Source organism: Atractosteus spatula, chromosome 19 (genome assembly GCF_055471065.1).
Source record: "Atractosteus spatula isolate fAtrSpa1 chromosome 19, fAtrSpa1.hap1, whole genome shotgun sequence".
Lineage (NCBI taxonomy): Eukaryota > Metazoa > Chordata > Actinopteri > Semionotiformes > Lepisosteidae > Atractosteus > Atractosteus spatula.
The window spans coordinates 12,298,084-12,314,359 of record NC_142724.1 but is presented as its reverse complement, the minus strand read 5'-3'; the positions used below and the strand labels follow the sequence as shown (position 1 = coordinate 12,314,359).

At 38.2% G+C, this 16,276-nt stretch overlaps 1 protein-coding gene across 1 annotated transcript; it reads right to left on the bottom strand.

The window, feature by feature from the left end:
• Nucleotides 1-1,267: 1,267 nt before the first annotated feature.
• LOC148818091 (uncharacterized) lies at nucleotides 1,268-15,946 on the bottom strand. The gene is made up of 5 exons (XM_088937624.1): nucleotides 15,872-15,946; nucleotides 8,409-8,554; nucleotides 4,163-4,367; nucleotides 3,457-3,641; nucleotides 1,268-2,013 (listed from the first exon to the last, which is right to left on the bottom strand). Exons 1-5 carry the CDS (start codon nucleotides 15,885-15,887, stop codon nucleotides 1,954-1,956), a joined length of 612 nt encoding a protein of 203 aa, XP_088793750.1. The 5' UTR covers nucleotides 15,888-15,946; the 3' UTR covers nucleotides 1,268-1,953.
• Between the last annotated feature and the right edge of the window lie 330 nt (nucleotides 15,947-16,276).

The following is a 16,276-nucleotide window of genomic DNA, read 5'->3' as shown; positions in this document are numbered from 1 at the left end:
TGGTTTCATCTTACCTGGCCAGGCCATTTTAAAATACTCTCTATCATAGGAACCCCTTTCTGAAGACCACTTACTGACTTTTTACACTTCAAAATGTTTTTAATGAGAAACGGCCTTGATATTACTGCTTGGCATTGTCGGATTCACTCCAACATTACAGCAATGTAGAGTCTGGAATAAGCTGATGCTTTCTGTCATGAGTTGATGCTTATATACGGTTATATGAAGGCGACCTTATTTGTCATCTAGACCTGGTGTTTGATACAAGTTTGGAATAGCCAGTTTAATTCCGGATGCTGACAGAACACAAAGAGTTTCTTGATCGCTGGATGTTATCTGACGAGAATCGCTGTTTTAGCAATTTCACGTTAACGGCCCGTGATGTTCAGCCAAAGCATGTGCAATTATTGCTTCACAGTTTCGCAAACGAAAATTCGGATTTGCTGATTTTTTTTCCAGTCTATCGACATAGAGCTGTGATTCTGTCCATAATACGATTTGTGAAAAAGTATTGGTAGAATTATTGTGCAAGAAGATTATTCTGAGTACATGTAGTAGACTGAGCTTTGCAGATCTCTTACAGAACGTGTACAGGTTGGAGCAGTTAGGGTGGCTTACAGTATGTTAATTAAGCATTTCCCTTATTTCCATTTTAGAGCTACTGGTACATATCGGCCACCGGTTGGCGCTGCAATTGTAGATAAACTGAGTGTTCCTATATACAGTACATGTATAACTGCACGGAACTGATTAGCCGGCACCTTCGTGTTCTTCTATACTTAAAAAAATCAAAACTATAACTTACCAATTAATCGTAAACTACCATTCGAAATCAATCAATTCGAGTAGAATATTAATAGGAACAAGAACAATAGCGATTAGCAGGATAGGTCAAAGTTTTGATTTAATAGCCGTAGAACAGAAAATGAAATAAATCTGAAACTGTTTACGTCAGGTGACTAACAATTCTATCTTTATCATATTAATAGCTATGTGTCAGAATACAGTCTAGATCTTCCTTCATTTCTACGTAAAAATGTGGAGAATTGGTGCGATATCTTTCCTGCAGGGGGATTCGTGTTTCATAAGACTCTTCCATTCATTCGTGTTCTGTAAGAAGATTCTGCAGAGGAAAATAAATTCCTAACAGTAATCCGAATACGTATCCATATGTGTCGTAAGAGCTTTTTTGAAAACGTCTTTATCAAAAGCGACTTTAACAATTACTGTTTGCACAGTTTAATGAGCAACTACGTTACACAATACAGTGTTATACACAACATGTACAGTTTATTTAGTATACACATTCTGAATACAGTATCAAAAGTTACAGATGAGATTAAAAGAAACTAATAAATAGAATCCCAAAACAAAGTTAAACCTTGGTAATATTTATTCAGACTGTAATGTAATAATGTTACTGTAATTAGTAATATAGTGATATTTACATTCCTACACAAAATAATTTCAGACTACCATGACACTAATATAGCTGCTAAGCACAGAAAAAAATAATGCAAATGTTACACTCCTCCTCTGTGAAAAAACAAAAGAACTGTGTATCAATGATGTTCTGTCTTTGAGTGTAACTGAGAGTTTTGAGGAGGTTCTGTATTGTTTTACCACACAGCCTACAATATTTTTAAAGTAACGAGCCTGTGGGAAGTTTTGCATAATATTCATGGAAATGTCTTAAATTTGCCAGGGGGGTCACCTGGATACGACTGTTTTAAGGTATTGGAAAAAAAAGAGGATGAGTTTCATCACCGTGTAGTAGACCACAGTCTCCCCTCTGCCTGTCCTGGCTTTTCATGTGTGTGTCAACTGTTCATCTCCTGTTCATTGTCTTTCAAGGGCTTGACCATTCTGTTTGCTGTTGACTCGAGTGTCAGTGCTGGCTGTGACTGTGCTAGATGAGACTAGTGTCGACATTGTCCTGAGGCCATGCCCACTCTATCTCCAATATTGTCTTTCCATCCTCTTTTCTCGCTTCTCGCAGATCTTCAGAAATACCTGAGAGCAGCCAAAACAAAATAAAAAAATAGAGTCAGAATGTGAAGGGGGGACAAAGAATACTCAGTGTTTGTCACTTTTGAACCTGAATGACATGTCGTGACAATAAGAGCCAGAATTCGAGAACTTGTCCTTCCCATCAGACACCTCTCCAATAGTCATGGCCAATTACCAACATCATGTGAGAGGAGAGTAAAATGTCTTGGGAGCTCACACAGTGCAAATTACAAACCATTTCTGCCTTCCCAAACATCCATGGAACAATTCTGACGTAGAACGTAAAACCTTAAGCTGAAATAAACATTTTTTTAGAAACATCAACATTGCAGACATATGCTTTCTAGTTAAATTTAAGATCCTGCGTTCTTCTGTACATTTAACATTCTGAACTTGGTTTTCACAACATTTATAAATGTAAAAGTGGGTAATAGTATAAGTGAGTAATCTCTACATCTTCTAGGAGCATCACTTTATCAACACCTCCAGAATTTGAGTCTTTTTGCTTTGCCCTTTGCTTAAATCCTTTGCCCTGATTTAGACACAGAAGCTCGATTAAGAGTGAAGGAACACCAGACGCCATGACCAGGGTTAAGGAAGGAACAGCACACGTGACAATGGCAGGGGAGCGAAACTAAAAGGGTCATGTGACCTAGGGCATTTGTACCTTGTTACCTGCACAGTGAATGAGCTCTTGCTTTCTAAACTCCTCTACAGTATTCCATTTCTTTCAGTAAGAAGTGTTCTGATCTAGACGTGTCTTTCCGTATTTCTAAACAGTCCAAAAAACGCAGACCCAGAATGTGAAAAAATACAAATATACACACAATTTTAAAATCCCATGAGGCAGCTCTAATCTATGCAATTAATTCTTGGAATACCAAAAGGAGAAAATGTGAAAAAGTGATACAGTGCACTAATTCTGTAGTGCCTAATTCTGGTCCTGGAGACCCCCAGAACTGTTGGCTTTCTTCCCAACTGAGTTCTCAGTTACATTATTGAACCCATATTTGATCTTAAAAAAGGATTAAGAGATTGAACTCATAAATTGGTTTCAGTTCTTTGGTTTGCCTTGTAGCTATTGCTTTTCGTTAATAACTCATGATGTGTTGCTTGTGAGTAGAGAAAAAAACTTACGGAAGCTCTGATCTGGTTAAAAGACCTGATGAATGGTTGAAAGATCCAATCGAAGCTTTAAAAAAGAAGGTCAAATTAAAGCATTGTGTTGGGGTCTACTGATCTGTCTGGGGTTAGAAATGCAGATGACTGCTGGCCTTAATATCTGCAATGAAATTCTAGGGACCCTCATAGTTCTCTGGACCCCTGATTGTAAATCGGCAGCAGCAGACATCTATTTCCTTTAAGACCTGACAAAGGAACTGACAAAGGAAATGTCTTATGTAGAACCTGAGCATTATCAGAGAACATCGCCTAGGCTGCACTTACCGCGACACAGGCAAAGGAAAGGGCTGTCTTCAGCAGGCCCACAGCTGTGAAACCAAAGACCACCACAAAGGATGGCACCACTATCACCTGGTCACACAGCTCAGTGGAGTTCTCTTCCCCAGTCAAGAAAGTTGTGATCATCTGTTGAACAGGAACAGTGGTGGACATGATGGACGTCACACACTCTGAGGAGACACCCCCCCCATCACAAACAGTAATTACTGGCATGTTACTGTAAATAAATGTTTCTTATGCCAGGAACAGGGCATATATTTGTACCACCATGTACAACTGCAACAGCAAGGCAGGTCAGTCTCACACTATACTGTCTTTCCTCCCTGAAAGCTCTGCAATCAGTTCTGATTCACTCCTAGCTCACAGTATGAGGTACAAAGTCATTGCTGTCTGTCTGGGTCTTTCTAAGATTCTGTAACAAAACAGTGGAGTCTTCACATCTTACCTCCCCAATATCTTTCAGACTGATTACAGCCAGCCTTCGGTAGGATTGTCTGTCATTCATTCAAGATAATGAAGCTTGAACTATGAAGCAGTGCCTCTTGTTATAGCTGTACCAAAGACACTCATACTGTTCTCTAATCACCATTGTGTATTCGCATAACAGTTCAAATAGATACTCAGTCTAAAGAAGTTGTTTCCCAATATAGGAGCTGCTCTGTGGTCTTATTATATGATATTACTTACAAACCTTCCACTTTCAAAGTGATGAGTGAGTCCTGATTTTGGTGCCCCAGTACTGCGTAGAGGGAACACTGATAGATCCCCGACTCCTCAGGTTTGACACTGGGAAGGACAAGAGCTTCTCCAGAACCAAGTCTGGCCTCCTTTGCCGAGGCGTAGGGCTTCACTTCGTTATTCATCTTCCTGAGAATCCCTGTCCGGTTGCCATCAACCTGCGCCAAAGCAAATCAGCAGCACATATGTGATTCTATTGTCTATGTGTGTGGAGACTCGAGCACCACCTTGTAGGAGCGGGAGAAGACTACCTTCAGATTGGTCGACCTCAACCCTCACCTGAACTACCAGTGGTCAGCTCATACCATCTTTAACATGCAAGAGACTATTCCATTTTCTATGCTGCCAAGGGCCATGGTGACACCTAAGTCACGAACAGGAAGTTAGTCTGTACACAGTGAGTGGTGGGTATGTGGAACAAGCTTCCCACCACACCGGTGATGCTGACTTGGCACGATTGTTACTTGATCTGACCCACAGCCAAAAAAATAAGACCAAGCTTCCACTTTTTTTAATTCTGTGTCCTGCTCTTCTAAGCAAACTACTTTGAAAGTTTAATCATATTACACAAATCTGAAGTCTAGGAATAGGTTATTTTGCTTCTATGGTGGAATTAATTCTATGCTCTGTACATCCCCTGTTTTTCCACTTCTCTTTAGATTTTGCACACCATCAATTTATTCTGGAGGAGAAAGAACCTCTATACTTGCCTGGGAATAAGGAAAGAGCATTAAACCAATAGGCTTTAATATCAGTGACATTCTTATTTAGCAGATGATCGGCCAGTGTACAGTAAGCTACTATCTCAGACACTGTCAAGTGTCCAGATTATACTGCCCAAGAAGTGACAAGCCCACAACAAGAGACTGATCCCTTGATGCAGGGGGTTGGGATGGACTTGATAAATCTATATAATATTTTAACAATGTAAGTAGGGCACCCCATTAGTGTGTAGGTTACGCACAAAGTGAACACTATGAATTCAGACTCTACAGTATATCAGTATATCCTCCTCCATATTCATTCATGTTCTGCAAGTAACCATTCAAATTCCACATTACAGTCTGAAGCATGTGGGGTGATATCCAAACCAAACCGCATCAAACAGAGTTCCTCACCTGACAATAGGTTTTAAACTGTGCAATATTATCTGTGAATAAGAGCACTGCACTGGGTTGTGGTGTATTAACTTTTGATAATTTCGCCAGCTCTCTTTTTAGCTTTACAAAATAGTCTGTACTTCTCACCTCAAACTCAATTGTCAGATGGTAAAACATTAAGGTCAAGGAGTCTGAAATATCTTTTTGTTCTTTTCTCAATTCACAAAACATCATCTATAACTATTCGGTGTTCTAATCTGATTCACTTCCTGTAAAACCATATTATTAAGAATTAAATTATTTTGACAAAGATGTTAACTTCCTATTCTATGAAAATGGCCAGACTGACAAAAGTTAAGCTACACATTGTGCTTATACTCGCTGGTGCAGAAATGTGTTATGTTTTCGTCACCAAAAATCCCCGACCTAGAATTTTGAGATGACCAGAAAATACTTTCTGTTATCATTAGAAAGGACAGGAGTTTCTGGACTTACAATTTGCATTTTTTTGTATTCAAAATAAAGTACAAAATTAAAATATTCAAAATATACTTAATTTTTCAACCCAGACTTTCTTTCCTGTTTGTCCCTACTTTTAAATGGCAGAAAATCTGCACCCTTTAGCTGGTGAAATGGCACACTGAAATGAGATGTGATTCACGACACTAGATTGATGATTTCTACTAGTGAAGACAGATCCAATTGTCAATTTCTTTAGTATTGTTGTGTCATACAAATGACAAAGTTCAGGTGTCTGTGAAGCAAAAGTCTGTTTATTTCATATGCATATGGAAGTCCGGGTTGCAACCACCAGACTTAAAAAATAAGTAGGTGAAGATGGTCCTTTATACCTTAAAACAAAAAGAGTTACTATGACACATTCTAAACAAATGATAAGACAGCAACACCTGCCAATTAATTATATCTATTGTAAGTTGCAGACTGGACAACAGTTAGTTCTTTTCATGTTCTGGGCGTACAGCCAGCTTACCAAATACATATCCCTTTATCTTACTGACCAAGGACAGGCAGCATCTTTATATATTTGAGCGCAAAGCCAACTTCAAGACACTGGACTGCATAGTTTGCAAAAATACAAAACCAAGAAATTATATTATTATCTCACTTCCCAGTGAGAGCATTATTTTCTTGATAAGTGTGATAATTTCCTGTTCTCTTAAAAAGCACAAACTGACAAAGGAAAAACTCTACTTTTTGTTTCACTCATGCTAAGGGACAGGGATTAAGGGCAGAATTGTAATAGTATGTGTGCTCATTGCTCAGCTTGCTGCCTAGAGATGTAACACAAGTAGTTTTTTAATTTTCTTCAGGTGTTTCTAAACAGTAGATCTGCAGTAGTACTGTGTGATGCAATGAAACTACAATTTGAATTTCATTTCAAAGCCATTTCGTCTTTCGATTTAAGAGAGCTGACTTTTACGTGTCCCCTTTTCAAACAATCCCCTCGAGTAATTAAATGGCTTTTTGAACCTATTACCCTGTGTTTTGCGGTGCTCATTCTGAGACCACAGGAAGCTGCTCCCCTTTACATCAGGTTGTAGGCAGTTGAGCGACGACAGTCAACAGAGATACAAACTGAGCTGTAGAAACACTTTTCTTAATAACGAGGGAGGGCACTTTGAGACATTTTTGGCATTTTGCATTATCAGAACTGTAATAGTTACTGTAGTGTATCACATACACAATGGTATTTCTGAGAAGGTATAATTTATTTTGACTTTGTTATATAGAAGAACAGATTCTGGGCTGCAGTGTGGCACAGTGGTTAGCATCACTGCCTCACAGCACTCGGGCCCTGGGTTTGATTCCAGACCTGGGGTGCTGTCTGTGTGGAGTTTGCAAATTTTCCCCATGCTCTTGTGGGTTTCATCTAGGTGCTCTGGTTTCCTCTAGCAGTTCTAAAAAACACACTGGGAAGTTATTTGGCTTCTGGAAAAATGAGTCCTACTGTAGGTGTTAGTGTGTGCCTTGAGATGGATGGTGTCCCGTCTAAGTGCACCCTGTCTTGCACCTGTTACTTGTCGGGATAGGCTCTGGTTCCCCAGACCCTCAATTGGAAAAAGCAGTTAAAAAATGGATGGATGGGTAAAGGGTGCTTTTAAAACACAGGATGTTTTTACCCTGATCAAATAGCATTGGAATTAGGTAGAAATCCAGTGTACAATGGCTGTTCACACCAGGAGGCTCTGCAGTACATTAGGTTAATATTACTACTAGCTGGTCCATAATGGTTTGCATGTATTAAAAGCCAAGCGCAGTGCACAGCTTCATTGAGCTTTTCATTAATAACTTCTAATGCGCTGCTCGTGTTTGTACTAGTTTTCACATTAAGTAAAGGCCCACTAACATTATAAGCACCTGATATACAGTATACCTCTGGTAACATCATTCCATGCTAGACCACACTGAAATGTATTGATATTCTTACATACCATTTTTGGATCTGCATTCATTTTCCATTGGACTTATGATTTTTACATATGCCAGGAAACAAATTAACGAAAATATCTTGAAAAATAACTATAGCTAAGATCAACTGTGCTGTGAAAAGATCTTAGACTTTTAAGACATAGTCAGGAATTATGATAAATGCACATTATGAGCTTCACTGGTACTTTATATTATTACAAGGAGCCAGGCTATTTTCCTAGTAATTATATTCCTATTGATTGGAATCTTTAAAAATACCATCACAAACTATACATGAGCAGTCAATTTGAAATGTTTAAGTACTAATAGGCCACACTTACCAATCAAATCTTATTCTCGCGAATGCCTCGTCATTAATATCATTTGATCCTTTTTACACATTCATAAAGCTAAAATGCTGCTTTTTAAACTGAACTATGAGAAAACTCAATATGGATTAACTGATATATTTAACAAAATGGCTAAAACCTTCATGGAAAATCTCTACAGAGTCATGGTACTGCTTACAAAAACAGTAAAGCCATCTAAAAAGTTCTTGCTAATCATATTTTGTTCAATATAAAATGCATTTATCATTTAGAAACAAATTGTTTTACAACCTGTGAAACCTCACAGGCCCTATCGAATGAAATTTCAAGTTTCAAGTACCTTATACCAGTGGACAGATCGGTACTGGGTGGCTCTCTGGACAGCAGTGCAAGGCAGAGTGGCCTCTGTATTGCAATCAGCCACAACCAGATCCTGGGTTTTGCCGAATGGTCTCTGGAGCACCACAGCCACACACAGAATCGCAGCTGAAGGACACAACAGTGGAAAAAGACTTTAGGGTATTGTCATGTTTGTCATCTTGGAAGCAAAATAAACACAGCGAACTCTAATCATTGCTTGCAGGCTCAATGCAGAAAATCCAATGTAATAAAATTATCCATCTGATATCAGAAAATTCACCTCTCATAGGGGTCACTGTGACCTAGAATCTATACCAGAAGCACAGGGTGTAACGAGGAACTAAGTCATTGCTTAGACACACACAGGCCATACAGACACATAAAATAACTGATTTATAGGTAACTGAGGGACACAATTTAGAGATACTGTGACAGCATGTCTTTTGGTGGTGGGAAGAAACAGGAGCAGCCAAGGAAAATCCAAAAACATGCCGGGAGAATGTAAACACTTCACACAGAGGAATCCCAGATCCCAGACCTCAACAGCTAGAAGGCAGAAGCACTCACTCTCAGTCACCACACTGCACCCGCATCTATAAATCTGCTGGTTTTTCTATAAGAATACTTAGAATGCTTTAAAATGTGATTGCTTTTAATACCAGCTAAAGGTAAAGACTGTATAACAAGAACATTACACATCTTCTCAATAGATATTGCTACTGTATTGGCAGCAACCATTATACCTGTGCAATTGTTTATTGAATTAAAACACTCAAGCATTGTACTTTAAAATACTGTTACAAATAGGAGATAACAAAAGTAGTTAAATATCAGAAATAGGCTGATTGGATTGATCCATTAGTAAATTCAATAATCATAACCCTTAAATGGAAAATTATTTAGCAAATAATATGCTCAAGAGGTTGGTTTAATTAGAGGCACCTGAGTTCTTTGCTCTCTGGCATAAACATAAACATTCAACATACAAGTTCCTCTATTTTCAAACTTACCAACAAGGCATCCCAGAGGCCTATGTCCTGACCACCCAGGAAAATCCCAGACTACTACCAAGTATTATACTCTTACGTAACACCTACACAGGCCTAGTCTGCCTTCTAAACTAAACAGCAAACAACCTACAGTTAAATCTCTCTCTCTGTAAACCTGAACGGCACAAAATAATTGGGAACGTATCTCCCTATTCTAAAATGCATTCACTCACTAGGACAGTCTCTTTTAACTGAGGGATTCGCTATACAGGAAATCAGAGGTTCCTAAAAACAACAGAATGCCTCTTAACAACTTGAGTCTGGTCTTTACCGATGATCTGGACAAGGACCTCCCATCTTCTGTCTGCCTCTCCTCTCTCTTGTCTCTTCCCTTTTCTCCTCTTCTCTCTCTGTATCTGCCTGTTTTTCTGCTGTGTTCCTATGCTGTCGGTGACACTCTTAATAAAAATTTAATTAACAAGGGTAAACCAAGATAAGCCTTAGGATTGCTTTGGATCAGGAAATCTCAAGACCCCTACATCTCAGCAACTTCTCCTTACTTTGAAGCTCCTGTGAACAGCCAGGTGCCGACCATTGTCCCTTAGATTCTGACACCTCAATAGCCAATTCCCAATCAATGAACATGACAGTATTATAATTCACCCACTTTTCAAATGTTCTACTTATTTTACTCATTTAATTCACTATAATTGGGTTTCTTTCTAATTAGATGTGTGATACTCCCGTTGATTGTCTGACAGGTAGCAGGAATGACAAGAACGTCTTTCTGTTTGGGCGCATTTCTGAAAATCTCTCGTTTTAACATGTCCTAGAATTGTGGTGCTGGGTGATGATCCAGTGTAGGTGAGGTAAGGCAACTAGATTTACGCCCTGCTTTTGTAGTTCATCGAAAATAACGCACTGTGGTTTAGACCTTCTTCAGCCTGCCATTTCCTCTCGTCCCTTTGTGCGTGGCATTCAGGAGGTTGTTTCACTTTGCTTTACAGACGTGTCGAGTAACTGCTCTAACAGTAACCTCAATGGAACCCACTTTCAATACATTGTGTAATAGATTACACAACTTTTAATGAAGTTAGGACCCAAAACTGTTGTGTTGTGTTGTTGTTTTGATGTTTCCTCTAGAAAACAATTTGTCCCGATTTTGAAGGTGCTTACCTAAACAGTGGTATGTCTGTGGAAGAAATGTAAAAGCTACAGTAACTCACCTAGGATTGTTGAAGAAATCATATTTGAGTTCTTGATTTTTAAGTCTCTTCCATGTATGTGGTTGTTTGCAGCTGTGTGTTTGTGGATTCAACCAAAACAAATTGGCTGCCATAAAAACTACTGCCAAACACAGCCTGGGACACTTCTGGAACGAGATGCGGACTAACTGGTTTCTGGGATTAGTGATCAGTGTCACTTCTAAACTCTGCTTGTCTATGTCAAGTGAAACGCTTTTCTCCTTGCCTTATAATTGTGAGACATTAAGCAATTGTCCAAGGATATGTTAAAAGTGACACTGCACGATTAAAGAGAAGCACCACATGATGAGGAGTCCAAATTATTCAGTACACGAACTGGCAGTTCCAGTTCTGCAGGTTTACTTTTTTCATTAAGTAACTGACTTTGCCTTTTGACTTTGTAGCCTAATAATTTGATCAATTAAGTACTTAAAGGGGAAAAAACAGTCAACTCCATGTAGGGGATCCCGCTGGCAATAAAATAATATGCAAAAAACGGATCATCATGCTTTTGCAAAACTTTTATTGGAACCTTGCATGAATCCAAAACATCTGGATTTGAATTAATACACAAATATTAATGCATGCAGTTCTCAACTCAGAATTCAATAAAATACTGAAATAACCTCCCGTTCCTCCATGCCCCTGGCATAAATGCCATCCTTCTGCACAACAGTCTGTGTCAGACCCTGCAGGTTTGGAAAACTGTAGGCATCTGTCTGTCAAATCAGATTTCCTTAAACCTTTTCTTAGCACGGGTTCTTAATATAATTTTTTTAATCTCTTTATATAGTGAAAGTACTGTATATAATGAAATTATGTCATATATTTTGTATATAATGAAATAATATAACTGAATATTTCAAATCATAAATCTTTTAGCACGTCAGAAAAAAAATGAAATAAGCAGAAATAACAGAAAACATGTTCTTAGAAGGCATTAAAAATTAAAAATCTCCTTTGAGAATTCAATATACACTCATGTACATTTTGGTCCTGAAAAGATTCCATTTAGTTCTGTAACCTACTGTAACTCCCAATACAATTTATATGATTTCCTATTTTTGCAGGAGTAAAAGCATTTTAAAGATGTAAAATTATTCCTGCCTTTTTAAATTAAAGAGGAAGCTTCAGACTTTACCTAAACAAAAAAAAACACAGAAACTGCTTCAGCAAAATTAAACTGAACAGCTTTTGGGTTTCCCTGTTTTCAATGCCACTTCTACAAACCTCAGCAATGAAACGAAACCCCCTTTTAAAATGGAAACCAGACTTAGAGACACAACTCTTCCAAGAAATAGGTTAATTTCATCACCATTTCTGTCAAGCAGAGTTCCATCAGTGACACATGTGTCAGATCTAAGGGCAGTGGTGAGGTACAGAGGTTAGAGTTCTGGATTAGAAGGTTGTAGGTTCACATCCCATGTGAGATACTCTTGTTTATCTCTGAGCAAGGTACAATACTCCAACTGAACTTCATCAAGTCAAATATGCAGCTGTAGAAATGGGGAGAAATTAAAGTTGGTGTTTTAACAAATGGCAGACAAAATAAAAACAAAATTGGTTTTCTTCACTGATCTCATTCAATATAAAAACTTCAAATAAAGGTGATTATCATTTCTGGGAAGTTTTAATATCTTTTCATTTAAATTTGCACTTCTGTTTCGGTAATTGTTGCCTTAATTTAAAAATTTATTTAAGCTTGCCATGAAAATGGTCTGTATGGAATATCGTCATAATCTCAAAGTAATTGGGTTTTTTTGCAGGCCTTCAGAATTTCTGAAAAATATTATGGTGTCTGTTTAATGTTTTTATAGTATTAAAAATCTCCTGCTAGTGTCTAGTAGAAACTAAATTCAGCCTCCCTGAAGAATAAATGCTCTTTCATGAGTACTCATTTGGTATTAAGATGCAGTTAGTTTGATCTTGGCAACAGGCTTGTAGAAGATTGCTTCACATCTGTTAAACCAGCCTGAAAACAGAGACAGTTGAGAAAAGTGAAACCTGGGAAGTTACCTAAAATTCCACTGTTCTCCTTTTGTTTTTTGTGAGATGATTTTTTTTTCTTTAAATAATAGCAAGTCGTGTTACAAAAAGGGGTTACAAAACTTGAGCATTACCACAAGGAAACCAATCGGGATAGTCAATAATGAAAGTAAATAATACTCCCAGAACTGTAAAGATTTTCCCGAATATAACCATGTGGTTGGTATAATTAGAGGTGTCCAAACTCATTGTTCTCCTGCACAGCTTTGGTGAAAAGAGTAACAAATCAGGCATACTGATTAAACGTTAATGACACAAACTATACAGCACACAACCTAAACATACACCATTTGTTACACCGTTTGCAAACAATGAATGCCTACGTCCTGACCAACCAGAAAAATTGACTGCTACCCAGACTGCTACCAAGTATTTGAATCCTATATAAGGCTTAAGAAGCCAAAAAAATAGAGACACACCTGCCTTCTGTACCAAACGGCATACAACCTAGAGTTAAATCTCTCTCTACATATATCTGGATGCTACAAAGTGATCTCCCTATTTCAAAAAATACATCCACTAACCAGGAGAGGACATTTTTAACCTAGGGATTCCCTATGCAGGAAATCAGAATTTCCTAAAAACAACAGAATGGCTAGCTCTCTTAACATGGTTAAGATATTTCACTTGAATCTGGTCTTAAAGGCCGATCAGAACAAGGAGCCCTGACACTCTTCCCTTGTGTCTTTCTGTCCTTCCTCCTGCGTTCTTCCTCTCTGTCTACTTACCTGCCTTGTTTTATCCTCTGTTCCTCAGCTGTTGATGACTCTTAATCATTTACCCAGAACTTAATTAACCAAAGTAAACCAGGCAATTCCTTTGATCAATGTTCCTCGGACCCATGTAAACACTTCAGTTCCTTTCTTGCTTTGAAGGGTCCAATAACTACTGATGCTGGCACCAGCTAGACGTTTGACTAATGTCCCTAGATTCTCAAGACACCTCAAAAGCAACTTCTAACTGTAACAGAAGATTTTAGTTTTTAAAAATCAGCACTAAAACACAGATCCATCTGAAGCAGACTCTGTGAGGACCTGCTATTGATTACACCGTATATGTCTTCCAATTTTAAAAAACACCAAAAGGAAACTCAGACCAGCATTCTCCAAGCATGAACATGATGATCTCTGCCTGGACTAGGTCTGATATAGGCTGGATGGTAACGAGACCTGTATCTTCAATTGAAGTTACTGATCCTATCTATAGGCACTGTCAGGCACACAGATTGAAGAAACTGTGGTAGCTTGTGACAGGTTTAGAGGAAAATATGTACCACCTGCATGCCCAAAGATAGACTCCCACAGAAAAAAGTAAGAAAAAGTAAGTGCACTTTAGTGTAGTGGTTTTTCAGCGGTTTTAAAATTGCCAGGTGTTCTGTGTTTGGTATTTGAGTTGAAGTTAAAATTGTAATTATTAAGAATCAGTATAAATAGCCATGAAACAGATCTTAATTAACAACAGAACAGCGAAAGAGACAACTCCACTCTGCAACTATGAGGGAAGATGCCCAGAGAATGAAGTGTTCTGCTTCAACGACCAGCAGCCCAGTCTAGAGAAACCAGGGGACAGGCCAATTCAGGCTGATAGAGAGTCACCACACCCGCTCAGGCCTGTCTCCTATCTCTGACCCATCTGTGTAATTACTTTAATGATAGTAGGAAGCAATCATCTGCACATTTTGGGAAATAATGCAGGCAGGCTTACCATCTGCATGAAAATGCTCTGTATGTCCACTGGCCATTCAGGAAGATGTTGACACTTTGTACGATGATTTTACGGTTTGTGGGCCCAAGAAAATATGAATGGAGACAGGGGTCCTCTTGGACTTGGACTGAGAATAACTAATGCTTCAGGAATCTGTTCTTCTGTTGGAAGTCTTGGAAAGAGCCCAGGGCAAAACAGCCCTGAAAGTGTTGTCGAAGAAATGAGGAGGGCCAAGCCTATTCTAGGGCACTGACTATGAAACTGGTTTTAAAAAACGCGAGTAACTAAGAATTCTGACACTAGACAGAAATAAAGCCCTACAGACAGAAATAAAACTAACTAACTGAGAAAGAATGACACCTATTACAGCTCACAACTGAAAGGCACGGTTTACACAGCCCATACAGAGATGGACAGTTCTGAGCTGGGGTATTTTTTTAGTTTTTTAGGCTTTTTTAATACCATTTTATATTTATGATCATCTTCTGCATTCAGGTTGACATCAATGTCTGTCTTTCATGACAATTCCTCTTCCTTTTTCAGAATATGTAATGTATATGTAATTTCTAATGTTTTTGTTCTGTTACTGCTTGTGTTTTCTATTGTAGCCAATTGGACATGGAGAAATTTCTACTTTCCCTTTTCCCCAAGTAGAAAGATTGGGGTAACTAACTGATCTCTAGCAGACAGGAAAACGTAAAATACAATATACTGTATCAAGTACAAGCTAAAGGATTCATAATACTGCATTTTAAATTGTTTTTCTTTCTTGACGTGAGACTAATAAATTGCAGGATTACATGGTAAATCAGATACTAATGAAAACTCTTTAGGCTGTACACCTTGAATCCGTTTTTGTGAGATCATCTGCCACTTCACCTTAATCATTACTGTAATTTGAATATGATCTGACTGCTAAATATGTCAGTTAACGATCAAGTGGATAATAGCGGCTAATTTCACAAATATAGAATCGGTTACAGTATTATACCAACAAAGACAGTCAAACTAGTAAAGACATAAAAACACAAACATCCAGAAAATGGTATTATGGTATGGTATGGTATTAAATAAATTGTTTTCCCAGAGTCCCGGCCGAGAATCTGAATACTTTGACACGACAAGAGTTTAAAATTGAAGTTAAACTGAAGGAAACAAATTTGTGACCAACAACACAAAAAAAACTTGCCTAGATCTCGTGTGCAGAAAATACAAAAGCCCACAGTATAAAATGTGTGAAATCCGTTTTACATCTGCCCGCAAGTTGTTAACTTTATTATTAACGCTATTACGCAAACTATAATATATAATCTTAACAAAGGTATTAAATCGTTAATTTTCACATTGATTTTTTAGTACAAGGTAAATTTCCAGTCTTTTCTCAAAGTGCCCAGACATGCATCAAGGCGCAGGTCTTTCCCAAAGACTGCAAATGGCATCCAAAAGGCGAAAATACTCACCCCAGTAGACAAGCATACCTGCCAAGAACGTTTTCTTACAAAAAAAATACACACTAAGTTTTTGATGTGATAAAGGGTCCCTTCTGGTTAGGTGCACTGCAATACTGCGATGAGTAAGAGAGCCCATCCTCCTGCTGACCGCAGTTTTCCTGTAAAGATTTCTGTACCTCCTTTCGAATTTGGTATATATTACGCAACATTGTCATACACCCAAAGAGCAATGCATTACCATTTGTACCGTTAATTCCAGCACAAAATAGTTCAATGCAACTCTATCATAATAACGAAGAAACACAGTATTCAAACAGTCATATACTCCAAGTCAGTCCCTTTTATGAGGCGTATTAAATCATAATTAAATACTTGGTTTGAAACACTTGTGGTCGTGCGGTCACTATCGGCTGC

Excerpts from the sequence above, each read along its gene's own strand:
- LOC148818091 (XM_088937624.1), bottom strand. Across the intron at positions 4,368-8,408 it reads GATCTGTCCACTGGTATAAG|GTTGATGGCAACCGGACAGG; the intron begins GTACTTGAAACT and ends GCTTTGGCGCAG. Across the intron at positions 2,014-3,456 it reads TTTCCTTTGCCTGTGTCGCG|GTATTTCTGAAGATCTGCGA; the intron begins GTAAGTGCAGCC and ends GGCTGCTCTCAG.